A 26027-nucleotide genomic window follows, 5' to 3' on the forward strand; every position below is an offset into this window, starting at 1 on the left:
GCTGCTTCTATATATATATAACGCAGCAGTAAGGGACCGCCTGCGACGTCCACCACATAAGATGATGGCAGGAGAAGGGATGATCAGCCCTACCACATACTTGTCAGTGAAGTAATCTTCAGCCAACGGGCTAATGTTCCTCCTTTCAATTTTCAAAAGGGGATTTGTGCCGCGAATTGGCTGCGCCACCGACACATGGAGTCTGGAGATTGAGATAGAGTGGGGAGACCCACGTCATTGATCTTGGCACGCCGCTTTAACGTCATAAAGATGCCAAGTCATTTGCACTAGCGCTGATGAGGCCTAGCGTATAGCGGCTGAGGAGGCTGAGTGGTCGGCGCTGAATGGATCCCAATCGGGTTAGCCTGAATAGCTTCATCGCCGAGCTCATTATTTAAGAGCAACAGCTCTCGTCTGGAGCTTCAGTTCGGTTCATCAACAGTCAAACAAAGCATTCTTCAGTCTACAGACATTCCTAACTACTTCCGCAAATACGATTCACGAAATGGACGCTAAAGTCGGCTACAATGGTTTCCCTGCCCAGCAGCACCGCTCCTGGGACCAACCACAGTATGGATACAGCCAGCAACCTCAAGGATATCCTCAGAACTATCCTCAACAGCCCCCAATGTACCAGCAGCACCAGTATCCTCAACAACAATATTCTGAACAATCACAATACCCCCCTCAACAGCAACAACAACACCACCACTCCAACTTTTCCAACCAAATCCCCTCCCAACCCACCACCCAAATCCCGCGAGGCTACGAAGTCGTCTTCACCAGCTGGTCCGGGCGCCACATGGAAGTAACCGAAGACACGCACGACGGCCCCCTCGCCTACTCCGCCGACCTCCACACCCGCAAACCCCACATGATCTTCAAAGCCGAAGGCACCGCCCACCTCCCAGCAACAGTAACATTCCACAGCTTCAGCCGCACCATCGACATCAGCATCAACGGCGAAGCCTTCCCACTCCGCACAATCAGCAAATGGAAGTACGAGTACGCGTGGGACGCCCAGTCGCTCGGCGGGAAGAAGCTCATCTGGAAGCGGCCGAGCTGCTGGAACTGGAAGTACATGAACATCGAGTGTTCTGACGAGAGCGGGACGGTGTATGCGCGGTTCGACTCGCATAAGGGGTGGAGCGGGAAGAAGGCCGGGAGGATGGAGATTCTGGCGCCTGCGGCGCCCGGCGGGAAGGCGCTTGTAGATGAGATTATGGTTACGGGGCTGGCGAATGTTTATTTGCAGTTGTCGTCGATGATGGCGGCGAATGGGAGTGCGGCGGCGTCGAGTGCGGGTGTTGCGGCTGCTGTGTCGTGATCCATCTGGTTCTGGTGTTAGCATTGAATTGCACTGCTTTTGGTCTTGGATGTTTGTCTGCTCATGCGCTTGATACCTTGGTCTTCATTTAGCACTATAGACTTGCTTGAATTTCACTTCCCTGTTTTATTAACTTAGAATATTTACATCTTTCACTGTATGGTCTAGCGGATGTCGTGCCAGGAATCCTGGTCGATAACACCACAGTATGCTCTCTAAACTACCGCTAAGCAATACGGTGTTTACTACCCTGAATGCATGTGTCAGGACAACCCTCCCTCAAATGGGGAGCTGCTGCCGTAGAAGGCCAAACTCATCAGGCCCGGGCTCTAACTATTCCCGTAGGCCAATCCAGGTTCCATTCGTGACAGCAGACCAAAGACCATCAAGGACCGCTAGAAGGTTCTGTATATCCATAGATTGTAAGGCACTTTTCAGCCCGTCCGGTGCTAGTTATGTACATCTATCCAACCCTCTAAAACAGCCACCCAGGACTTTTACCTGGCAGACAAGCAGCTTAGTTGAAGAGAGTCGAAAATGCAACTTTTTTCCTGTACTTTGCCCTTATAGCTCAGTCGCAGAGCGCATCACTCGTAGTTCCAATTTGGAGTGTCTGAAATGATGAGGTCCTCGGTTCAATCCCGAGTGGGGGCAGTTACTTTTTTTAAAAACTTTTTATCCACTCAGCTTTTGTTTCACTGACCGTGAGGAAGACTGCCAATTGAGGTCTGTTCTGGAATGATCAAGCTGGAGCACCAGCTGAAGAGGTTGGCGTGCAGAGTGCGGTGGGCAATAGATATAAATTCCTCGCGACTGATCACGGAGAGCTTGATGGGTCGACGAACTAAGCAGCCCTAAAGCTTATAAGCATCACTACTATAAATGTTCACTCAATTGTGTGGGTTGGTGATTTATGTTCAAGACTAGTGCCGGTTAAGGCCTGTTTTGCTACATCTAGAAAGTACATGTTGAGCGAGCATGCCACGAAGATATGTAGTGATTAATCTATATGCAGATAATTCTATTAAAGATGCAATACCCGAAGAAAACCAAAGAGATAGGAAAACAAGGGCAGAGGCAGGGAAAGGACAGCGACCGATCAGGATCAAGCCGACAAAAAGAGAAAGGAAAGTAATAACCCCAAGAACGCGCCGGATCAAATTTTACAGACCCTGCAATGTTCTCCAAGAGGTAAGCAGAAAGAATAGCAAACAGTCTAGTAATATGAATGTTCAGTAAAAAGCACGACTAAGACTAAGCAGTCTTGGTCTTCTTCCGCGGCGTCTTCGGCACGCGCGCAAGCCAATAGATGCCAATCGCCGCAACGATATTGAACGCAATGTACACCCAGATCAGTCCAAAGTTCCTCCACGCGTCGCCCCAGTAGCTCATCACCGACGCAAGGAAATCATCGGTCTTGGCCATCGGGCAGTATGCGCATTCACTGGTGGCGTTGGGGTTCTGGATTGCGCCGCCGAAGGATTCGACGAAGGGATTCAGATATTCGTAGCAGGTGGAGCCAGAGGGTGGATCCATGTTGAGCGTTTCGATGGAGTCGCAGACGACGCTTGTCCCGGATATTGCTGTCGAGAGCATGCCAGATACCATGTATGTGAAGGGGGAGACGCGGTACATGAAGATCCAGAAGCCCGGCATGTTGTCGGGGGTTGCGACGACACTGGAGAGAGCAGTTAGCTTGAGATTCGTTCGAGGAGGGAGATACTGGAGAGGGGATGGGGGTGGACGTACCCGCAGAAGAGCAGCAGCAGGGCGAAAACCAGGTTAGCAATGTTACCGCCGGTCTCGGCATTATCGACTCCAGCAATCACCATATGCGCAAAGGTAGACGTGAACCACAAGAAGACCAATAGGTAGAGGAACATCAGGCCACCGCGTTCATGCACTGCGTCTGTAGGCTCGGCGTTCCGCCACAGACCAACTGGGTAGTACCAACAGAAGAACATGAGCACCGCGACGAGGAAGTTCCATGGCAATTCAACGATGATGTTGCTTGCCATGAAGACCCTCCACGAGTACATTTTCGACGGGCGCTCGCGGACCTCGTAGAGTGCGCGTTGAGTCACGAAATTAGGCATGATCTGCTGCACCAAGTTTCCGAAGATTGTCATCAGCATGAAAATACTGAACATTTGATTTTGGAGGCCTTGTCGGGTGTTCTTTGCCATGTAGAATGAGAAGCCGTTGTACAGGGCGGTCAAAATGGACAGGATGAGTTTCGAATAAATGTATGTAGGGGAACGCCAGTACTGGGTGAACACGCGGATAAGGGTTTCCTTGAGCTGAACGGTGGTCGAGACGGCGAATTCCTTGTATTCAGCTGGGGAGGCTTCCTCCTTCGGTTTGGCGGAAAGCGTCGACTTCAAATGGGCCAGGTGGTCATAAACAGCCTGTTTCTCGGGACTGCCGTTCCAGACAGCTGGCCAGTCGATGTCGCTGTGCGACCCGGGGGCGGCGCCGATCACGTCCAACATCCATTCCGCGGGGTTTTCGCCGTCTGTGATGGCATGGCCTCCGTTGCGTTCGAAATAGCTGGTTAGAATAGACGAGTTTTCACCCACCTCACCGAAGTAGACAGTGCGGCCGCCTTTGGCGAGGAAGAGCAAGCGGTCGAAGCGCTGGAAGAGCATGGCAGATGGTTGATGGATTGTACACAGGATCGCTTGCCCGTGCTTGGTGAGGGTTTCAATCAAGTCAAGAATCGACCATGATGTCTGGGAGTCCAAACCGGAGGTAGGCTCATCCAAGAAGAGCAGTAGTTGAGGTCGTGCAACCAACTCCACAGCAATGGTCAAGCGCTTGCGTTGTTCGACGTTAAGACCTGAGACCATTTGTTAGCGTTCGGTATACTCGACAAAAGCATGACTCCATTGATTAGGAGATTCAATATTCAGACTCACCAACACCGGGAACGCCAACAACGGCATCAGCGTAGGATTGCATGCCAAGAAGAACAAGGACTTCCTCCACGTAATCCAAGCGCTCTTGCCGAGTAAATCGAGCAGGCTGTCTAAGAAGGGCACTGAATTGTAGTGCTTCGCGGACAGTCGAGGTGGGCAGATGAACATCTTGCTGCTGAACGTAGCCAGTCTTCCGTTGGAAAGAGTCATCGCGGGGGAGACCGTCTACGAGGACTTCACCAGTGACCACACCCATCGTGACACGGGTCGCGAGTACATCAAGCAGAGTCGTCTTTCCGGCTCCGGAAACACCCTATACATGTAAGTATCTGACTACTCAGCAGGGAGGATATTCTTACCATCAGTGCAGTAGCCGTGCCAGGTTTGACCCAGCCGCTAACATGATCCAGAATCCGACGGTCCTCTCCTTTGATAGTAATATCGTAGCACAGATCCTGCCACTGGAAGATAGCGGTCTGACGTTGGATCTCAGTACCGGTGGCATCAGGGTCAGCATTCTCATGCGGTGGTGCAGTGGCACTTGCTTCGTCGTCATTGGTGATCTTGGGCTGGTGGCCGCGACGGAAAACAAGGACTTCACCCTTTGAGACGGCTTCGGTGATGAATTCGGTGGCAGTGAGGTACACAACCATGAAGAAGACCATGAAAGCGAACATGATGCCGATATTCCGCCAGAGATGAGACTTGTAGTATTGGTAGGCGGTGGCTAGGTAGACGTCTCCGTCGATGCTGCCCGCGCCAGCGACAGCTCCGACGGAGTTGCAGATGCGGTTCTCAGGGTTCGCGTCAGGATAAGAAGGTACGTAGGACGTGCAGTCGAATTGGCGGCCGGTGAACTCATTGACCATGAAGGATTCGAAGGCGTACGCGATCGGGTTGATGTAGTTCATCCAGCGCGACCAACCCAGCATGTCTCGTGTCGGAATCGTGAATCCAGTGTAGATCACGAGACCAAGAATCAACAGGGCTGCAGGGACCAGGGCCTGAGATAACGAGCGTGATGCTGCACCGAAAGTACGGAAAACCATGGACATGGTCAGCGTGGTGACGAGCGAGAAAATCCAGTAGGTGAAGAAGGCTCCGGGTTCTCTCCGCAGGTGGGAGAGGAAATAGATCGGAAGGTTGAAGGTGAACGAGTTCATGAGTTTATACGGGACGTCAGTAAGCATCGATGCGATAGCCTCCGCGAATGGGTGGTAAAATGCGTATCGGGCCTGCTTTTCGACAATCGGACGTTGGGCGAAGAGAGTTAGAATCTGTACTGTTAGTTGACCTGTATTCCAATCTGCAGTATTGATGGACAACGTACTTCAAGAGCACTGCTGAATGCGCTCAGCAAGACGGCATAGAAAAGGAGCACACCACGCCCAAAGAAGCTCGAGCTATCCTGGGGAAGATCATAAAACACACTACCAATAATCAGGGAGAGACAGAAGTTGCCAATCAACGCCGTCATGGTCAAGCTAGCGTCGCCCTTCAACCGTTGGAAACCGCGGCCAAGGCATAGAGTAACTTGCTGCATGACCGAAAGGGTGTATGGGGATCCTGCACGTCTACAATAAGCGGAATTATTAGAAAATCTCGGGCCAGTTGGAAATAGCACAAGGACTTACTGCTGCTTTGACTGCATCAAGCGGCGGGCTTCTCCAAACTTCTCGAATGACTCGCCACCGATGGGGTACTCCTGGTCAAAAGCCTCAATCTCTTGAAGCAGACGACCGCACTCGGGGCTGTTGCGCCAGCGCTGTGCGAATTCGGTCGGTGTGCGAGGGACCTTGTCTTCATAGCCAGGGCGCACCCTTCGCTCACTCGGGCTTGTCAAAGAGGTCAGGAAATCGGCGGTGGTCTGGCGAGGAGGGCAAATGAAGCCCATTTCCTCGAAGAACCTCTGCGCTTCGGTGGTAGGGCCAAAGTAAATCTGGTGGCCTTCATAGAGCACAACCACTTTGTCGAAGACCTAGGTCATGTTAGCTACCATCAACTCGAGAAGAGATATTTCGTACATCGTAAGCGTTCTGGGAGGCCTGATAGATGGCGACGCAAGCAGTTGTTCCGGCATACTTGCTCATAAGAGACAAGTTCTTGCAGAATTCGAGGGCATTTGCACTGTCCAGACCACGGGTACTGTTATCCCAGCATTGCAGCGGCGCGCCACTGAGAATTGCCTCGGCGATACTGACACGCTTACGCTCACCACCACTAACACCGCGTACGTAGTCGTTTCCGACCTTGGTATTGAATGTATGGCGCAGGCCGAGCATAGTCATGATGACGTCGCGAACATGGGCGGCGTAGTCTTGACGGCTCAGACCGGGGAAGCGGGTTTGCGGGGCTCTTGCTCGCGCGGCGAAGGTCAGGGTGTCTCCAACAGAGAGCTGGGGGAAGTGAACATCGGTTTCAGCATTGTAGATAGCCTCGCCACGGAAGCGCTTCTGCATGTCGTGGGCGGAGATTCCTATCTTTGTTAGCGGGGTTGGTAGTGGCAGCTGTGAGGGGCTCACCTTGATAGTTCAAGTACGCATCGTCGGATGTATAGATACCGTTCATCTCGCCGGAGATTGTCTTCAGGAAGGTCGTGCAGCCACTAGAAAGAGATATTTAGGATGATTTCTCAAGGAAGAACTCCGTTTCTCTCACCTTCCCGGTCGACCGAGGACGACCAGCATCTCACCACTCCGTACCAGACCATTGAACTCATTCAAGATCTGCACCTTCTGCTGACCCGACTTGGTAAGCTTGCGGAACAAGCCTCCAACACTCAAGATGGCGTTGAAGACATCCTTCTGGTAGTCGGTTGCACTGCCGAAACCGTGCACGCTCAGCTTCTTGAATGCCACACCGGCGGTGCGCTGGCGAAAGCGATCGGGGTCACCGGCTTGGGCAGCAAGCAGTGACCGAATCCAGTCCTTTACCTTGAAGGAGGGGCTGTCGGGATGTAAGGACGACTCCTTGTTCTCTTCGAAAAAGGGGTTTGTCGCGTTGGTGGTCGAGTAGTGTGTGGATTTCCGGGTCAATTGGCGCGCCATCTGCTCGATTTCCTCCTCCATATCACTTCCTGTCACCTCGCCATTCTGACCCTCTGTCTTAGTCACGCTGGACCCGATCGTGTCGGTTTCATATTGTTGATTGGCTGGGTGTTGACCCTTTTCCTCGAGGGGTGGGATGCCCCCAAACACTGACATGTTGGCGGCAGCTGTAAACAGGGTTGCCAATCTGTCAAATGTAGGAAGCTCTTCCCTTGACACTAAAGGATTTTAGGGGGGTGGGAGCGGGTTGTGCTAAATAGAAAGCCTTTTTTATCTAAGGAAGCTCGGAGGCCCGCAGCTCCGCCCGCAAAGAAGAAAAGACATCCCCGAGCTGAGTGGGGACTGATTAGAAACGCATGCGAAACAAATGCAAGCTGGGCTGGGCATATCTCATCCAGTCTGCTCGCACGGAGGGGAGGCATGCCGAGCACTGCTTAGCAAGATATCAAAATTACGATAACAGCTCGGGGATGTAATACTCGTCGGGATACACTCAATCCGGCGTAATTTAAGCGGAGCCTTGACCCTCGCCGAAGGACTCCGATTCGGCATCAGCGACTCGGTCGGTAGCCTGACTCGTGTATCAGGTCTGGCCGCTCCGGGGCTGTCGAACAAACTTTTGCTGACGGAGGTGGCGGTGCTGGCAGCCTGGCCAGAGAATACACCCCGGATACACAGGGTCCCGCGCGAAAGAGGCTTGCTATTCCTCCCTGACTTCTTCATCGCCGAACTACCTACATGATCTCCTTGTTCCGGCCAGGCGATTCTCGAACCCCCAACAGAGCTTAGAATGGAGACCCGGAAGCTTCGGGCGGGGGCCAAGGTGCGCTTCTCTCCCAGAGACCGGTCCAGCCTTACTGATCGGACTTCCCCAGGCTTGTCAATCGTGTCGCCGGCGCAAAGTGCGATGCCAATATGATCCTGGCATGACCAAGTGTCGCGCTTGCTCCCGGCGATCCTCAACATGTATCCCGATCAATGCGCACATTGTGACGGACGCCCAGCAAGCCACTATTCCGCAGCTCGAGACTTGTATCCCAAATCTTGAACCGTCTTTTGATGTCTTCGCTGGGCTGCCAACGCCCGACGTTCCAACACCACCCCAGCCCGCTGGCCAGCACCCCACTTCTCTATCCTCTCTCGCCCCGAACCTCGAATCTCTTTTTGTCCCTGATCCAGAAACCGCTGACCCTCTAGCTTCCTGGTTGTGCTTCTCGCTGCCTCGTTCGCTTGTAGACCGCTCAGGTAAGTTGTTTACACCTCTCTTTTAGTACCTTCTCACACTACGCCAGGGTCATCACCCTTTTCAGTCTTGTCCTCCGAAGGCAAACAATGGCTTCATGAAGCGGCAGGCGGGGAGGCTCTCAACTGGGACGCTCTCTCGCCCTTTGCTTATGGTCCGGATTTCACTTTGAGCAGCACCTCGTGCGGCCCCCGCCTGCCCCAGCAGTTCATCCATCTTCCCTCCAAAGAGGTTGCCCGCTCGTTATTCCAGACCTACTTTGAAGATCTTAACAAATTCTGTCCGACCTTTGAGGAGCACGAGTTCATGCTCCGATTTGAGCTCGAGTATCCTGTCGGCCCTGAGTCATCGGAGAAATGGGCGTGCGTCAACGCGACCCTTGCCCTGGCGTGTCTGCTGGACCAACAGTTCCGCTCGAAAGCATGGCTGTTCTGGAAGAACGCGACGCTGTCATGGGGATCTTTCATTACTCAAGCCCCCAGTCTCCTTTCTGCCCAGGCGCTATTGACGATGGTAAGCTCTCTCCGCGAATCCTGTCCTCTGATGCTCACATATGGCTAGACTTTGTATTTGATAGCAACATTTCACAGCAACCCGGCTAGCCCTATGGTGTCATTAGCGATTCGCATACTTAGTGGCATAGCTCCGACCGGCGAGGGTGTGTCCCAGGAATTTCAAATTGTCCGTCTAATTACTCGGTCTTTGGATATAGAGTATGTTCCGACCTCTATCCATCTTTCTGCGTTGGCTCTAATAACTCTCTCAGCCACGCCCTTCTGTCTGGAATGCCGCCCACCCACCTGGGCTTGGGGCCTTCAATTGACCCATGGACGTTCGATACTTTTGAGGATCCAAACGTGCTGTTTGACTGCTACCCGGCGATCTGCCGACTTATCGAAATCAAAGAAGATATCTATCGAGGGCTGTATTGTCTGGCCGCTCAAGATAAACCAGACTACGAGACGATCATCACCGTCAGCGAGCTTGACTCCCAACTGGATGAGTGGAGGAATGACATCCCAGAGAAATACCGGCCTGGTCACCCCAAATCCCAGGATGTTTTCCACCACGGCAACATAGACAACATCCTCCACTTGCACCTCAGCTACTATAACTGCGTCTTGGTGATTCATCGACGGTCCTTCCTTAGCACATGGTCGAAACCGACTCGACCAGTGCCTCCATCGAGTCACGCCGTTCGCCCGCCCAATCCCCGCGTCTTGAAATCGACCCAGCTCTGCGCTGAAGCTGCGCGTGCGACCTTACGGCTTGCTAAACATATCCCGATCAACAATCCCTTGACTCGGGGGTATGTGACTCTACCTATACCATTGTAACCCTATTCTAACTTTCAATCTAGAGTCATGTTCCATTACGTCACCTTCGCGCTCAAACTCTTCGTCCTTCTCACCGTACAAGACCCGCGCAGTCCACGCGCCCGCGCAGATCTCCTGCTGATGCGCAACCTGGAGGATGCACTCGCGTCGGTTCCAGTTTTCGGAGAAGACAGAGGCATCCAGAAACTTCTTGAGTATTGCGCGGGGTACCGGGATGTTGCTGAGCGGGCGATCAATCAGGTCTATGCACGGAAGAGGTGCAGAGAGGATGAGGACCTTGGAGCTGATTTGAACTCCTCAGTCTCATAGTAGAATTTGGAGTCTCTCGCACACTCTGCACCATATTGACGCTATAACTGACTACTTTCCGGTCGCCATCACACCAGCTTCGTCAACGATATCAGTATTTGAGAGTAAAGTACAGCAACCACTTTACGAGAATAGCGACCGTGTTATTTCACAAAAAAAAGCGCCTTCAAAACCACACATATCGGTCTACCCTTGCTGAGCGCAACAGTCCTACAATCTCGATCAGACACGACAGTCGCAGGGGCCAACTTTGACCCCGGGGCGTTCAAGACAAGTGCACAAGAAATAACCCACTTCGACGGACGATTTACGCGACAGATGTCTCACAATACCGAAACGCACAACCCCACTCAGCCGGGGCCGATGCAGGGCTCCCATCTAGCCTGCCTTTCTACCAATTCCAAGGGGAACACCCAACTCCAAATATTGCACAAAGGGATATCGCATATACGAGAATAGAATAGACAATAGATAGACGAAGATGACAGAAAGTCAAGCATGTATGCAGGATGAATATGCTCCCGAGAGAGGGGCAAGGTCGGTCCCGCAGTGGATTCTGCAGGGATGATCCATGATGTCAATCGTAACCATTACCACTACTTATATCAACCCTCCCCCCCTCCCCTGCTCCTCGTCAAGTTTCAACATTCAATATCTCTCCTCTCACAATTCCATCTCCAATCCACAAAACAAACACGCAACCATGGCCCCGAAGATCCTCGTCGTCCTCTCCTCCTTTGACAAAATCCAAGCCAACAACCACCCCACCGGCTGGTACCTTGTGCGCCTCCCCTCCCCTTCCCCGCCTTCAATTGACTTCAATTGACTCAATCCCCAATCCCCAATCCCAATAATCCACTAACAACATTCTCTTAATCTCAAGCCCGAATTCGCCCACCCCTGGTCCGTCCTGCACGACAAAGCCGACCTCACCATCGCCTCACCAAAGGGCGGCGCAGCGCCTCTCGACCCCTCCAGCGTGGAAATGTTCAAAAACGACCCGATCTCAAGCAAGTTCCTGAACGAGCAGGAGGCGCTGTGGAAGAATACGCATAAGCTCGAGGAGTTTGTGGATCGCGTTGACGAATTCGATGCGATTTTCTATGTGGGCGGGCACGGGCGTATGTTCTCTCCTCCAATTCATTTCTTCGCTCCCTCTGTGGCTTTTATGGTGGTCGGGTAGAGAAAGTTGTATCCATGTGTGACACGATGCTAACGAAATGACAATTTGGGTTGAAATAGCAATGTTCGACCTAACAACAGACAAAACCTCCATCGCGCTCATCCACGCTTTCGCCGAGAAGAAGAAGCCCATTTCCGCTGTGTGCCACGGGCCTTGTGTCTTCGTGAACGTCACCACGCCCTCGGGCGCATCGCTGATCGAGGGTGCGGAGGTAACGGGCTTCTCGAACGAAGAGGAAGATCAGGTGCAGCTGTCCAGTGTCATGCCGTTTATGCTGGAGGATGAGCTGCGGAAGCGCTCTGGGGGGAAGTATGTCAAGGCGGACCAGGCGTGGGGGGAGAAGGTGGTTACGAGCAAGGTGAAGGAGTACGGCGGGGTTATTGTGACGGGGCAGAATCCGGCTAGTGCGGGGGGTGTGGGGGAGGCGCTGGCGAAGGCTTTGGGTATTTGAGATGGGCATGAGGATGATGTATAGCGTCTGGTAGGTAGATTGTATATCTTGATGATGTGGTGGGGAGGTGTAAGGTAGCTCTAGGGAGACTGAAACATGGATATGATTATGGCCTTTGACGGGGCTCGAGCGAGGTACCGAGTAGAAGAGTAGTGCTCATCATTATAATTAGTAGGCCTGATTAAGGAGTGGATGAGATGAGGCGGCCTATATAATTATATATCTTCGACGACTCCCTTGTCCTGTCCACCACAATATCCTCTCCTCCAGCTACCGCTTTACCTCGACGTCCCCTCGGGATATCAAGCATAAGCCGCCAGCGCCTCATCAAACTTCGCCGCAATCTGCGCATTCAACAACGGCGCAATAACCGCAAACGTATCCGTCAGCTTCTCCGTAACGGCCTCCCCCAAGCGTGCCGCAAGATCCTTCTGACTCTCCAAGTTACTCCTGACCAGAAACGCCAACGACCCAATGCCCAGCAACCCATTATCAAACTGCGGCTTCTTGAACACGATGTTGTCGAGCGTGGTAAAGATATTCGGCTGCAGGTCGATGAACGCCGCGGAGACATGCAGCGATTCGTCCTCGGTGAAGTCTGCGCTGTCGGTTGTTGTGCGGATTGCGGCGCGCAGGTCGTTGGAGAGGGCGATGGATTGGAATTCGATCTTCAGGGCTGTGATTGTGCCGAGGATGCCGCCGCGGTAGGAGGTTACGGTGTTGTTGAGGGTGATGAGGGATTCGGAGATGGTGGTGACGGCGTCGATGACGGCGGCGCCGTCGCGTTTGAGGAGGTCATTGGCGATTGGGGTGGCTTGGGCGATGGCTGTCAGGGCCAGGAGGAGGGGGGCGTGGAAGCGCATGGTTGGATGGAGTGGTAGGGCTGAGTGGGAGACAGCTGGTATGGGGTTAGGTAGAAGATCAGCAGGTTCGCCGCAGGTGTGAGGATCAGTACTTCTTGCAGGCGAAAGTGGAAACGATGGACAATTTATCCCTGATCAGCAGTCCCTTGCGTGACGATTGAAGACTGATTGTTACCCCGGATAGCCACCACGCTAAAGAGGAAATAGATTGCCCCCGCATTTGAGGAACGATGGAGAGACATTTCTGGGGTAGACTGCCTCTTATTGGCCGGTTAATCTCAAGATCAACACATGCCTTGCTTGTCTCCGAGGTAGTAATCAATTCTTCTTGCAGGAATCCCTTGCTCTAGATGAGTGTAGCATTGCGATAGCTCTCCTATTGGTGACCCGGTGCCTAGGTACTGCCTCGGTGTCACTAGCACATGAGGTGAGGAGAAGAGACAAGGACCAGGGCCAATTGAGTTTGGAGCAGTGACCCATCACATCAGTTGTAATTTATATTCGGCAGCGGGGCTTATGCAGGGCTGTCTTCACAGGTACCTTGTCATCTGACTAGACGGAGGAGTCCACACCACAGGGCAGGCCAGTACACGAGGCGGAGGACGCTCCGACCGTGAATCTGGTCGATAGCGAGCAGACTGATGGCATTCCTGGAAATCCTCGAGATCGAGTCTGTCGTGCGTGCTTGGCTCTCTTTGTGATGATTTTCGCACTGCATGCCAAATGCGGTAATGACGGTCAGGTGATTCAGTCTCGGAAGAGGAAAACTGCATCCGAGCATAAAACCGTCTTTAGTTATTGTGCTCCTTGTGCAGCATTTCCATGTTTCAGCATCTCGAGAACAGGTGCCAGCCTCTTCGCCGAAGCACTTGAGTCTTCAGCGAACTTGGCTATAGACACATAGACAAATTAGTCTCTGAAGACGAGCAACACTCGGGGACTAGATAATACCATCAGGGGTTCCATCTAGGACGAATTCATGCGTCACGCCAGTCAAGAACAAAGTCGCCGGGCTGGTGTTTGACTCGGTTTGGCGAGGTAGTTCATTTGGGACATGGAGGCGAGGATAGCTTTCTGGCTCTAGGATTTGGTAACAGGTTAGAAGCGAACATCGTAGACTGACTCTTGTGTACTCTCTCACCAAAGCCGAAATGGTTTGAATCATGGAAAAATGTAAGTTTGCATGTATCTTGCGCAGCAGAAAATGCAACAGGGCTGGCAGCACGAAAGGCGAATCCAACTTTGGTGGGAACAATCACATAGGATTCTCCTGGGTTACCAATGAAGCCCGATAATACTTCGGTGACCAACTTCCCTATCGCGTCATAGTTGATGAAATCCATTGTCGCCCGATGAAAGGACCGAGCGGTACGAGGACCTGTCTTGGGGTACGAAAAGAAGCGCCGAGAAGCAAGGCGAAGCATATTCAATTGAAAGACAATATCGGAGGAGTAGAGATTGCTAGAGGTTCAAGTCACGTTTCGGGGCGGGGGATATTTCTGACGGTTTCATATTGAACTCGTATACCATGTAGACATTTTGGAATAGAGTCAATGATGAGGTGAGTAATGTTACTTGACTATTATCCCATCTGTGTTGTATCCGGTGATCGAGAATACTTTCTGTTGAGAAAGCATGGTGGTCGAGATTCGGATGATTGTGTTGTCCGATGTTCTTGCCGGCTCTAGCTCCAGAAATATATATTCCATGCTCGTACCCTCACTTCACAACATTCCCCTTTCCTATATCCAGCAAAAATCTCACAACCTTATCTACCAAGATCCCCCTCGGCTCAATCTGTTTCTCACCTTCAAGTGTATGCGTCGCACCAGGGATAATCCCACTCTCCTCATGCCAGTACTTTCCTTCCACATCCACCACCTCTCTCCACCTCCTCAACAACCCCCCCTTATCAACCTCCGGCGGCACACACGGATCCTTCCCGGAATACAACACCAGCAACTTCCCTCTCAACACCCCCCGAGAACAAACCATCCCAATCGTCCTCCTCAATCGCCCCTCACTCAAATCCGAACTAAACAGATCATCTTCCGACGGACACCTTGGCCCATCCGGACTCGCAAGGCTCAAAAACCGCCGACTACTAACAGCCGTCGAAGCAGGATACCCCAGACTCGTAGTCGCGGAAAGCGGAACAACCGTATCAAGCTCACCGTGGTCTTCAAAGGTATGCCGTTTAGCCTTGACGACCGCATTATCATAGATCTGCTGAAGTTGCTTTGGTGTATGCTCCTTTGAGCCCAGTTTAAGAGCCCATCGGATCGCCTGCCTATCTGAAACAGGCGCTTGCATGATTGCACCGTCAACCTGCGGTCGGAATACAGGCGGTCTTTCACGATCGAACACTGGATTCGGTGCCCGGGGGTTAGGGGCGCAGATATACTGCATCACGTCTTGGCTTCCCGTTGAGTGGCCCATGATGACAATCTTTCGCTCTTTCGACGAGGCGTCGGATTGCTGTTTATACTGTTGAATATACGACACACATAGGGCGATCTCGTCGATGTCTCGACCTAGCCCGCTCATGCCCCAGCCGGAGTAGGAGGACGAGAGGACGGGGCTGAAGACGGACCATTCTGTGTTTGCTAAGGCGGAGACGATGTCGGCTAGGTAGGACACTGTGCCAAGGCCGTCTGCCAGGCCGCCGATGAATAGAAGGGTGTGTGGTTTTATTTGGGTTGAAGTAGTGTATTCGAAGGCTGTTAGCCGGGTGGTGTATTCATGCAGGAGGCCTTGGCGGGGTGGTCTTGGTGGTGGACGGGTGTGCATTGTGATAGTTATTTATATCAAGCTAGATTATAAACTCTAGAATGGGAATAGTCGACAAAGGTTGCGATATTCATGCTATTTTCTGCTTGGTAATTTGGCCGACGTGAGAGGCTGAGGTCGACAGACAAGCAAATTTGGCATCTGGACCCACCCACGGGTCGGGTGGGTGGATCCATCGAGTCAGCCTCAAGTAAAGCATTGGATAGTTGCTCCGAAATGCTCTGGAGTCTAGCGCTCGGTCATGGTGATTGTGAGATGAAGGATATATAAACATACCTAGTAATGCGTATATGGACCCGCTCCTGCTATTATACAAGTATAAACGATCCTGGAAGCGAAAAACAGGGGTTCCCGTCTACTTCTGTATATGACACATGGACTAGGTGATAAGCATGATATGTAACTGCATATAATCTCAACTGTTATACGTTAGAAAGGAAAGACTTGGGGCTCGGAGCTTTAATTATGTGGATATTGTTCTGGTACTATTACCGCGTGTTTGATGCGTACGCTCTACATGGGGTATCTACAGAATATAAAATATGCATATAAAGAGGGAGCTCTCACCAGGCGGAAGAGGCGTGTAAGTATAGGCTAAGGAGTAAATCTGGGGGTGCTGAGGTTAAGAGGAACCGTATACATAAGCGTAAGTGGTTAACGAATATATGTCATCCCAAATGACTCAACCTGTCTAGGAACGCTCTGATCATGAAGGTCGACAGTGTCAAGGCCTTGAAACTAGCTACTCGCATTATTACTGGCCGCCTCGGTCCTCAATCCCTGTCGTTGGGTCGCAACGCATCTAGGCTCAGCCTGAGCTCGATATCGGCGGTTAAGCGCGCCCCTCTCCCACACCGCGGAGCTACATCTGCCATCGCCCCACCAAAAACGGAGTAATGGGGAGCAAAATGGCTGTACACGAAGATATACGATATCTCATAGCACTTGTCTCATTGCTCTTCAAGAGACCGCCGGAACCAGTGCAGACCCAGACAGGCGACGCAGCAGAGAGTGAGAACGAAACCCCCCCGGGGCAGAATGTCCAGGATAGCGACCCTGAGGACGGCAATGGAGCTCAGCCATTCAATGAAGAGGAGTTTGAGGACGAGCCAACTGCTCCATCCCAAGAGGAGGCTCTCAATGACCTCAAACGGAAAGCGCTAGATCGTCTCGCAGAAGCTCTAGCTAGATTCAAGACGCAACAACCTTATTCAAAGAAGGGTAGACCGAAAAAGGACAAGAAAACGGTCGCGAGCAATTTGGATGCTAAGCATGTTACCGGCATCGTGATGGTAGAGGATGAAGATTGTGTGACGTTTATTTGTGCAAAGAATGAAGGTTTAGATGAGGTCGACGAAGCCTTTCTTGGGCGACTGAGGAGCCGATTGCAGGATATATCGGGTCGTGGTAGGTGTTGTTTTCGAAACGTGCACGTTAGGCGACCCTGGTTAATGAAATATCTGGTCTAGGTACGATAGAAGATGGTGACGTTGATCTCGTCTTCGAGTTGATATTCGATCACAATGCGCCTCGTCTGGAGTTCTACTCAGACATCGTTCGACGCGCTTTGATCCAGAACTCGCCGTCGCGAACTACAAATAGTATAGAGCTTCGCAGCCGAAGCACTCGCCCACTAGCTACGATCCACTGGGAAGGCCTTGATATACCATTGAGCTCGAATGGTGATAAGTTGCTTAATCAATCGGAAACAGGGCCTGACTGCTTGTCTGATGACGAGGGCCAGGCTGAAATCCGAGATGCGCTCGAAGATGTCCAGCATCTATTCGGTTCGTCCGACAACAACATCAGGAGCGCCACCCGGATGAAAGGCTTTCTGATGAAATTTCATAGAATCATCAAGCACCAACGGCTACGTCCAGCGTTCAAAGGCAACTTAAGGCAGATATTACAAGGGCACGAGAACTCATTCTCCAAGGCTTGGGCCGCACTGTTATTTATGAGTCGCACCTTCCATGCAGCAGTGACATTGGTGGAACTTGCATCGAGAGTCAAGAGCTTCTCCAACATTCGATTCATTCAAAGAACAGATTTTATCAAGAGCGAGAAGCAAAATATCTCTAATACAAAGACACCGACCGAAATACTGGAATATTTCGGTGTGACCTCTGCCACCCGGGCCTGGAGAGAGAATTTGCTTGATAACGATACAATAAGAGACTATCACCGGCTACTGCGCCTCAGGCCCACCATCCACGCCGAGGTTCAGCTAATGTATTATCTTGAAGCGGATAATAGCGACAATAGGCCGTCCGGTGACACATTTCCATATATCGGCTGTAGCAAAAAATGCTGCTTCTTCTGTGATTTATTACGAGCTAGCCACGGACAATTCTCCGCAAGAGGCAGCCATGAGACAGTGTTTCCACAATGGAGTCTACCTGCTGTGCCTCTGGGCGCAATCCATAGAACGACTACTTCGTGGGACGTTGGCGTGCAAAACTTTCAAGCAGCCCTTATCAACCAGATCCAGGCGGCTGTTCGCGGCGCTTACCCCCTCCCATCGCGGGACCTGCTTCGACAATCCTCAGCTGCTCTTTCGACCCAAGCTATGGTACAACGGGAAATTCCTTCATTTACTCAAAGGCCTCCGGAGTCAACGTAAGTCGCATTTGTTGCAGAACCAGAGGAGGTCTAACAACAGTCAGGAACATGATACGGCCACTTGCAGTTTCTGCATCGGATCGGCAAGTCACTTTTGTACCCTCAGCTTCGCAGCCAGGATATGCTACACTTTTGGCGCCCAGCATGTCGCACGTCGACTTACTCCTACCTATTGAGGAAGCGCAGTTGCTCAAGATCAACCATGATAGGAGGCGTTGCGGTTTTGAGAAACTGCACGAGATGCCCGTCAAGGACACCTCAAATCCCGCAAGTTGTAGACGATGCCGAGCCCCAGCAGCAAACCGTTGCGGGGCGTGCTGGACGTGGTATTGCTCCCGGAAGTGCCAAAGAATGGATTGGAGGAGGCACCTGTTTACATGTCGCGTCAAGAACCGCCCGGATGCAACCGACTATCTGGCTTTGATGATCAGGTTAATAAAACCACTTATGCGAGGGGAAGAGCCGGAAGCTCTCCAGAAGCGTGTTCTGAAGCTATTTGCTGATGATGACCTCTGCCGTACGTTTGGATTCAACAATTGTTTCGATGTGATGGAGGTTATCTATCTCATCTCCCTCTACGACTTTTTTCTATCCCAGTCACATACCGCCAAGAGGATCCTTCGGACCCAAATTGAGCAAGGGGCTCTCGAAGAGCTACTATTATTCTTCAGCCAGCTCCAGCTCGCGGTTTCTGCAGCCCACAATGTACCCACCCATTCCTCTGTTCAGTGGTACCTGTCTCGCCGTCAGGATGGATCATTCCCGATCAAAGGCCCGAGCGAGGGCTCATACGTGATGTGGCTGGCGGCTATTACCAAAGTTGTGGATCGCTTTGACCTGACAGAACCATTGGAAGAACGAAGGCCCTTCAGTCTTGCAGAATCCGAAGTCTTCAGGCTGTTTGTTCTCATCCAGCCTGGCCCTGGGCGACTTCCCGAGCCTGATACTTCAGCGTGGATAAATTTCGGATTTTGTTACTGTAAAACCTTCACACAGCGAGAGGAACTCTGTTTGAAGTACTTGGAGCTAGGTGACTCGGAAGCGACGTTTCACGAGATCGTCCACGCGTACGAAACCTCTACGTTGGAAACCCTGATGTCGAACCACGGGATTGACATCTCAGCCCTAACTAACCAGGGCATCACCCTCAACAAACCGCGCAAGGGGGAATATACGGTTTTCCGGCTGATGATCGGTGTCGAACACGCCTTATCTGGACAATACTGCAACTGTTTCAGGGTGAGAGAAGACCGAGAGTGCCACTGGTACTTTGAGACACACCTCGATGTCGAATGCGACAGCGAATATGGTTTCCATCTGTCCAATAGTTGGGAGAGGTGGCAGCTTCTCAATTTCTACAAATACGTCTTTTCACTGCCTGACTGCGACCCCCGTGCCATGGCAGAGGCGACAGTAAGTGAAGATAGCCAAGCTGTCAAGAGATATCTTGAAACTCTTGTACCCGATATGGGACGCAAGATTATGGATATCGACCGTGCGAGCTCGATCCTCTTTCCGAGCCTGGGCAATAAAATATCGGTGCGGACGGTTGATTCCCAGCACGAAAGTCGGCATATCGATTGCCATTGTCGGGTTCATGATCTGGTCGGACCGCCAGGACTTTGCTTTCTTTTGCCGGTTGATATCTTGACTGTAGAGCCCCACTGTCGATATTGAATATATAAAAGTCTTTTGCACCTGACCGGCTCTAGATACCATAATGTTTGAACCACGGTGGGGGTTAAACGAGGTATCTGGCCGGCATCGCAATGATATTCTAGCCCTACCTAAGGCCATGGATTGTACATGGTAGGCAAGAGGAAGGCAAAACCAGATTCAATATGGCGATCATTACAGGATGACTTTATCAGGAAATAGATGTATCACCATTGCAACCATGGCCTACGATAATTTACAGTCTCTCACGGCGGAAATCGAGATACCTCTCCAAATTGATGATTTCCTTTTGTATTTTGTTATCCAGAGAGTAATCAAGAGAGTCCCCCAAAGATCCTACTTGGAGCGGCTAGAGTTGCCCGGACTTCCAACCTGGTCTGATATGACCCAACAAGTTGTTATTTCAATGTTGCGAAGCGAGTGGAGGACGGGGAATATTTACTCGATGGATGAGATAAGCTTTGGGGAGTTAAAGAACCATTTTACTTTGACAAGACATACGTCTACTTATATTCCAACAGGGCATCATCTTCCCTTGTTCCGACACAGGACAGTCCAGTGCTTATGGCGTATGGAGAAGGAAAGCTACGGTACATAGGATAAGCCTGTATGTAGGACAGGACCCGCAGTTTCAGTCGAGATGAGTTCGTTTAATTTCAAGTATGGTATCCTATAATTAGGCTGCTTACCGTAATATAGCTTCGAAGATAATCGACGCGCTGGTGAATATAGGAAAGAACATAGATTGGGCCGCACATGGAGACCAGGGGTAGCATCAAGCAAATCATGATTCTGGTGATTGGTCTTTGCCAGGTCGTTCAGTACAAATCTGATATCCTTGAATGATGCTTGATCCCCTATAGTATGTAATCTAGATCTAGAAAAACAAATCTGACTGATAGCTGCAGCATGGCGATAGTACATAGACCGCTTTCAAGAACAATTGTCCAGCTTTGTATAAGTTTGATGGGTTTCAGAATAAAACGCTATTTGTATACAATTTAGGAAATGATCTAGAGGAGTCACACCACTATAGGTTTTCTTCTGCTCTCGGGCGCCGCGGACGTCTCAATATGAAAGGCGTAATAGACTGCATGCGAAGACCCCTCAGAGTCACAGATTCGTTTCTTGAATTGTGGCAAAGTATTCCTAGGCCAACGACTGTCAGATCCACTATAGATCTTCCATCACGACCATGGACGAACGACCCACTATAGCTAACTCGTTTACGAAATGGTTTCCGCATCGGGAATCCGAGCCAAATTATCAGCCAGGGTGTGGCTGAGCTTCACATCCGCGACAAATACTACTTATACCTAGTCGCACCTCTATCCTCACATCGTCGACAGCGACAACTCACGACGTTAAGAAGAACAGCCATGATTGCCTCAAAAGCAGCGACGTCCCCACCACCATATACCCGCCCTACCGAATCCTTGTCTATAACTCCCCGCTATGCCGGCGCCCTAATCACCGTTAACCGAGCTGCACTGTACGGAGACCGCATCCCTCATCCGGCATGGGTGTTTCTCCACAACCCAATAGAAGATACGCTTGTTGCTGCTTATCCGGATTTCCATCTCAGCCTCCAGCAAAGCAGCAATGGATATGGAGACACAGAGAAAGATACTCCTCTCGCGACCATCCACTTCCATTCCGGATCTTCCAAGACGAATGTCAACATCCGCGGCGTGTCCTTCACGATTCGCAGTGGCATGAGCAGTTCGAGCTGGAAATTCACCATTCCCGGCGCTGGGGAACTATGCTGGCGGAAGCTCAAAGCCGAGAGAAAAAAGAAGGCAAAGGACGAGGGGGCAACGTTCAACCTTGAAGATAAAGATGGGAGTTCTCTGGCGTCATATAGAACTAGCGGAGGGGAATCAGTGTTTGATCGTGAACCACGGATCGAGATCTATGGGTTGCCTGCGGCGGTGGATGTCGAGGTTGTGGTTGTTAGTTGTCTGGCGCTGATTGAGGCTAGGCGGAGGAAGAAGGCTGCTGAAGATGAAGATGATGACGAGGGTTTGATTGATGGGGTTATCGGGGCTGTGTTTGGATGATGTTTCATATCAGTCTTGATGCTGTCGTTCATCGTGAATAGTGATCAGCGTTATATGCGAAGTGATAATCGATACCACTCTTCCCTAAATACATATCGCGCCATGTTTCTCTAGGTCCTGGAGGTAGCTGAGAATTTGATTCGTTCAACTTCTGATAACAAATACTTTCCTAGTTGCAATCCTATACACGTCTGCTTGTTTGGAATCGGCCGCGGATCGCCCATGACCAGCGAATGATTGGTCTTAAGACTATTTCTAGATATTCGGCTTGTTAAAATCCCTCTCCACCTGAGAGACATTGACATTGAACCTGAAACAGACAGAGTCTACTGCCTATCTCCTCTTCGACAACTCCAATCGGGCGCATGCCCCATCTACCTGGAATGGAGACGTGGCTCGGATGAGCCGACATTGACTGAGGAAGCCATTCCCCACCCGAACTCCTCTCCTTTAACTGGCTATTCTAGGCTCAATATTCTCTGAGCTACGTCTTAATTATAAGCCTTAAACTGGTATTGAAAGTTGCGATTATCCAGACTCTCTCCCGCAACTCAGATCCCAAAAGAGTACTTACAACTTCAACTCCACCAACATGGACCCAAAACCCGTTCTCCAACTCCCACCCAACACCTCCCAGCTCTCAATAATCGACATGCACACATACGGCATGCCAACCCGGGTCTTAACATCCGGCTACCCTCCCCTTCACGGGACACTGCTCGACCAAAAATCCCAAGCCGAGCAAACCCACGACACCATCCGGAAGCAAATCCTACACGAACCGCGCAGCCATGCCGACGCATTCGGCGCGATCTTCTGCCCTCAGACAGAGCATACCGAAACCGGGGAAGCGCATATGGGCGTGCTATACATCCACGGACACGGATACAGCACCATGTGCGGACACGCGACGCTTGCCGTTGCGCGCGTGTTAATCGATACATGGGACTTGAACATCTTTCCGCAGAGGAAGGAGGTGCGGTATGACCCTGAGAGGAGGAGTGTGGATCTGGTTTTGCATACGCCGGGGGGGCTTGTGGATGTGAGGGTGCCGACGGTTGAGGGGGGAAGGAGGTCGGATCCGAGCAGGCTGATACGGTTCATGGCGCTTCCGGCTTATGCGGTTGCGACTGGGATTGAGGTGGACATTCCCGAGGGACGGAGATGGGATGGACTTGGGGGGAGGAGGGGGGTTACTGTTTCGTTGGCGTATTGTGGGACGTTTATATTGCAGGTGCAGGTGGGGGAGTTGATGGGGGTCTGGTCTTTGAGGGTGGGGGAGGAGGGGGGTGTTGATTTGTCGGGGTTGCAGCATGCTACGGCGCAACTGAAGGGTTTGATCAATGCGGACTCTAGATATCGCGAATATTTGCGAGTTCCAGGAGGAGGTGGCTATGGGTCGGTGTTTGGGGTTATGGTGACCGATAAATCCCAAGGTACTGCGGCAGAGGGAACGAAGGGTGCAGAGCTGGGTATCTACTTCTTTGGGGGTGGTCATATTGATCGGTCGCCTACGGGCAGTGCGGCGGCTGCACGTGTGGCGCTCGATGTTGCCCGTGGGAATTTGGCTGTTGGCGAGTCGTGGACCTATCATTCCTTGACGACGCATATGTTTGGGTTAGAAGGTATGGTTGCGACGGTGCTGGAAGTTGGGGGGACAGGTGAGGATGGGGGTGGTCTGTGTGGTCCGGTGAAAGTGCAAGTTGCAGGGAATGCATACTACACGGGATATAGTACGATTATAAAAGAGGACGGGGATATATTGGGGGAGAAAGGCTTTCTTTTGGGTGACTTGACTCGGAAATAGAAGTGGTGTATACTCAGGAAGAAACTGAAGTTGGTATTTTCCAGTTTTGCTCGAAACATAGGCACTGCGTGTCGCCCAATAGACATGGTCAAAGGGTACATATGAACAGATTTATGGAACAGTCAATCCAACAGCGACCCGGAGAAAAGGAGTCCCGCCTGCTAATACATGTAGCGAAAATGAGGGTTCTCCTGGTCAGTTAGGTCGTTTCGAGCAGCAACCTCACTGGCCTGGACTGCGGTAATCTCCGAAACAAGCCCGTGTAGCCTGTCTCTCCTCCTGTTTTCAAAGACACAAAGCAAGTAATAGACAATTCCGGTCGCCATCATGACGGTAAAGGCACACAACATCGCACCGATACCGAGTGAGTATGTCGGGGACTGACTGTCGAGGAAAAACTGAGGACCGATGATGTTTCCGAGGGCTTTACGGTAAGAAGGATTAGCTACTACGTTCCAGCAGATATAGACAGACGTACCGTATAAAACGCCAACAGAAACGGAGACAAAACTCTTCTTTGTCATGCCCGCCACGTTGGACGACTGCAGACTCAGAACCATAACCCAAGGGGCATTGTAGAATCCCATGAGATAAACACCAGCGAGGGATGCTTCCGGGTGGGTGACTGGATTGATTGTCTTGATCATGATTGCGCCAGCCATAGCTACGGCGCTAGCTAGCACCCAAAAGAAGCAGCGAAGGTTAGGCACGAAAAGAGTGATGGCAGTCATGGAGGCCTGGGCGACCATGGCGACTGCCGCTTGAGGAGTAGCCATCAAGACTGTTTTTGAGGTCGAATATCCAAATTGCGCAATGATCAAGGGGTTGAAGTTGGTCACGCCGGCGTTTGTGATTGACTGTGCGACCAGGAAGACTGCAAGGCACCAGAATCTGATATCAAGTATAGCCTCTAGGATTTGTTTCCATTTCATTTTCTGGATCAATCAGCCGAGTCACCGTATAGAGATGTCTTGCCCGCATACCGTGTTCTGCTCCGTGGGAGTTTGATTCGAAGCTAGTCGAAGGTCTGCCACCTTTCGCAGTTCGGGGCTCAAAAACCATGCTTCGGAGGGTGAGTTGGGGAGGGCGACAAAGACAATGATCCCGAAGAGAGCTGTGACACTGCCGTAGATGATAAAGATATACTACACGATTAGCACACGTTAAGACTCTGGGTTAGTGTTGAACATACTCGCCATGTAGACAATTGCCCATCAATCCGGCCAATCGCGTAGCTCAGAATACCGCCAAACACACCTGCAAAGGTATTACCCCAAAGGGCAGTGCGCAACGGCTGCTCTTCACGCCGGTACCATCGCGAGTTGGCAAGGAGCAGACAGGGGAGAATGCTGGCTTCGAAGGCACCGAGGAGGAAGCGAATGACAGCAAGACCTCCAAAGTTGTGGCAAGCCGCCATACAGGCCACACACCCGCCCCAGGCGAAGACACACACTCCCATGTATTTTCCGAGTGGAAAACGAGATATGAGCCACATGTTGGGAATTTCCATAACGAGGTATCCAACGTAAAAAATGCTACCGAGCCAGCTGTACTCTTGATCGTGCAGGTCGGCATCCGTCCTCATACCGTATACTGCTGCATAAGCCAGTCCGTTCTGGAGTAGACGAGGTCAACGTTTGGCAAGGGTCCCGAGCGGTCTTCGTAAATACCTTGTCAAGCATTGCTAGAGTCATTGTTATCGTCACCAAAGGCAGGATGACTAAATCCGTCCTGAAGCGCACAATCTTGCATGCCGGCGATTTTGCGTCGAATTGGACGGCAATGTCTTGATCGGAGGAGATTTCCTTCGATAATGGCTCCATTGCAACGTCTTCACTTCGCAGTGAAAGACTGGCCAGGAGTCCGTGGAATGGCCATCCTTTGTATGCAAAGGCTACCGTGATTCGCAATAGTTGGCGGTTGGAGAGATAAGAGGATCATCATCTGGAGGATCAATCACGCAAAAAGGTCGGAACCAACCGAGTTTTCGTCGGCTCATCCGACCTCGGTGGATCCTTCCTTCCCCCGCTGGACTGGACCTGTTCGCACTGCCTCCATCCCATGATATCTCAATCAACCAGCTGCCTGGCCATGTCGCAAGCAGAGAGATCGAAGCGATGCCTTCGGGCGTGAGTGCTGTTAGCATACTCTCATCAATCATCGACTGAATCTTGCAGATGTATCCGATGCCGAGACATGAAAGTCCGGTGTTCCGGCTCCCACCCTTGCACCCGATGTTCAAAACAGCGACTATCATGTGTTTTCAAGTCAGGCAGCGGTATGGTAACGGTTTCACAAAGGTTAGTCATGCAATTGATCTCGCTCTATCCGCTAACTGGGGCAGTTATCTGGAGTCACTGGAGCGCCGCTTAGAGGTGGCGGACATGCCTGCA

The 26027-nt window shown here is 51.4% G+C and overlaps 10 protein-coding genes and 1 non-coding gene across 11 annotated transcripts; 6 read left to right on the forward strand and 5 right to left on the reverse strand.

The window, feature by feature from the left end:
* Positions 1-441: 441 nt before the first annotated feature.
* On the forward strand, positions 442-1460 carry BJY04DRAFT_199245 (uncharacterized protein). Its single transcript, XM_073712741.1, has one exon. It carries the CDS (start codon positions 506-508, stop codon positions 1325-1327), a length of 822 nt encoding a protein of 273 aa, XP_073566761.1. The 5' UTR covers positions 442-505; the 3' UTR covers positions 1328-1460.
* A 427-nt stretch (positions 1461-1887) lies between these two features.
* BJY04DRAFT_t141 lies at positions 1888-1981 on the forward strand. The gene has a single exon. It is a non-coding gene; the product is annotated as a tRNA-Thr (tRNA).
* Positions 1982-2307: 326 nt separating this feature from the next.
* Positions 2308-7499, reverse strand: BJY04DRAFT_231237 (pleiotropic drug resistance family ABC transporter). The gene is made up of 9 exons (XM_073719471.1): positions 6904-7499; positions 6768-6850; positions 6270-6721; positions 5880-6223; positions 5576-5819; positions 4605-5522; positions 4246-4558; positions 3077-4166; positions 2308-3005 (listed from the first exon to the last, which is right to left on the reverse strand). Exons 1-9 carry the CDS (start codon positions 7446-7448, stop codon positions 2582-2584), a joined length of 4413 nt encoding a protein of 1470 aa, XP_073566762.1. The 5' UTR covers positions 7449-7499; the 3' UTR covers positions 2308-2581.
* Positions 7500-8016: 517 nt separating this feature from the next.
* On the forward strand, positions 8017-10606 carry BJY04DRAFT_231241 (Zn(II)2Cys6 transcription factor). The gene is made up of 6 exons (XM_073719472.1): positions 8017-8115; positions 8168-8537; positions 8585-9048; positions 9097-9248; positions 9302-9844; positions 9896-10606. The coding sequence occupies exons 1-6, from the start codon at positions 8083-8085 to the stop codon at positions 10179-10181; spliced, it is 1848 nt and encodes a 615-aa protein (XP_073566763.1). The 5' UTR covers positions 8017-8082; the 3' UTR covers positions 10182-10606.
* A 221-nt stretch (positions 10607-10827) lies between these two features.
* BJY04DRAFT_199251 (type 1 glutamine amidotransferase domain-containing protein) lies at positions 10828-11934 on the forward strand. The gene is made up of 3 exons (XM_073712742.1): positions 10828-10962; positions 11065-11302; positions 11424-11934. Exons 1-3 carry the CDS (start codon positions 10885-10887, stop codon positions 11813-11815), a joined length of 708 nt encoding a protein of 235 aa, XP_073566764.1. The 5' UTR covers positions 10828-10884; the 3' UTR covers positions 11816-11934.
* Positions 11935-12118: 184 nt separating this feature from the next.
* On the reverse strand, positions 12119-13127 carry BJY04DRAFT_199254 (cell wall mannoprotein 1 family protein). Its single transcript, XM_073712743.1, has 2 exons — positions 12274-13127; positions 12119-12211 (listed from the first exon to the last, which is right to left on the reverse strand). The coding sequence occupies exons 1-2, from the start codon at positions 12676-12678 to the stop codon at positions 12143-12145; spliced, it is 474 nt and encodes a 157-aa protein (XP_073566765.1). The 5' UTR covers positions 12679-13127; the 3' UTR covers positions 12119-12142.
* A 346-nt stretch (positions 13128-13473) lies between these two features.
* Positions 13474-14021, reverse strand: BJY04DRAFT_222627 (uncharacterized protein; the record flags this gene model as incomplete). The annotated part of the gene is made up of 3 exons (XM_073717447.1): positions 13474-13568; positions 13630-13758; positions 13820-14021. The coding sequence occupies 3 exons, from the start codon at positions 14019-14021 to the stop codon at positions 13474-13476; spliced, it is 426 nt and encodes a 141-aa protein (XP_073566766.1).
* Positions 13857-15451, reverse strand: BJY04DRAFT_199255 (uncharacterized protein; the record flags this gene model as incomplete). The annotated part of the gene is made up of 1 exon (XM_073712744.1): positions 13857-15451. A coding segment is annotated over exon 1 (823 nt), but the record flags the coding sequence as incomplete, so codon positions are not given.
* Positions 15452-16376: 925 nt separating this feature from the next.
* BJY04DRAFT_222629 (uncharacterized protein) lies at positions 16377-21827 on the forward strand (the record flags this gene model as incomplete). The annotated part of the gene is made up of 4 exons (XM_073717448.1): positions 16377-16875; positions 16938-18087; positions 18135-19503; positions 20985-21827. 4 exons carry the CDS (start codon positions 16377-16379, stop codon positions 21825-21827), a joined length of 3861 nt encoding a protein of 1286 aa, XP_073566768.1.
* A 592-nt stretch (positions 21828-22419) lies between these two features.
* Positions 22420-23634, forward strand: BJY04DRAFT_210307 (uncharacterized protein; the record flags this gene model as incomplete). Its single annotated transcript, XM_073714234.1, has 1 exon — positions 22420-23634. One exon carries the CDS (start codon positions 22420-22422, stop codon positions 23632-23634), a length of 1215 nt encoding a protein of 404 aa, XP_073566769.1.
* A 161-nt stretch (positions 23635-23795) lies between these two features.
* On the reverse strand, positions 23796-25469 carry BJY04DRAFT_231246 (major facilitator superfamily domain-containing protein; the record flags this gene model as incomplete). The annotated part of the gene is made up of 5 exons (XM_073719473.1): positions 25305-25469; positions 24827-25249; positions 24618-24779; positions 24113-24569; positions 23796-24058 (listed from the first exon to the last, which is right to left on the reverse strand). The coding sequence occupies exons 1-5, from the start codon at positions 25455-25457 to the stop codon at positions 23796-23798; spliced, it is 1458 nt and encodes a 485-aa protein (XP_073566770.1). The 5' UTR covers positions 25458-25469.
* Positions 25470-26027: the final 558 nt, after the last annotated feature.

Source organism: Aspergillus karnatakaensis, assembly GCF_047715665.1.
Source record: "Aspergillus karnatakaensis strain CBS 102800 unplaced genomic scaffold BJY04scaffold_61, whole genome shotgun sequence".
Lineage (NCBI taxonomy): Eukaryota > Fungi > Ascomycota > Eurotiomycetes > Eurotiales > Aspergillaceae > Aspergillus > Aspergillus karnatakaensis.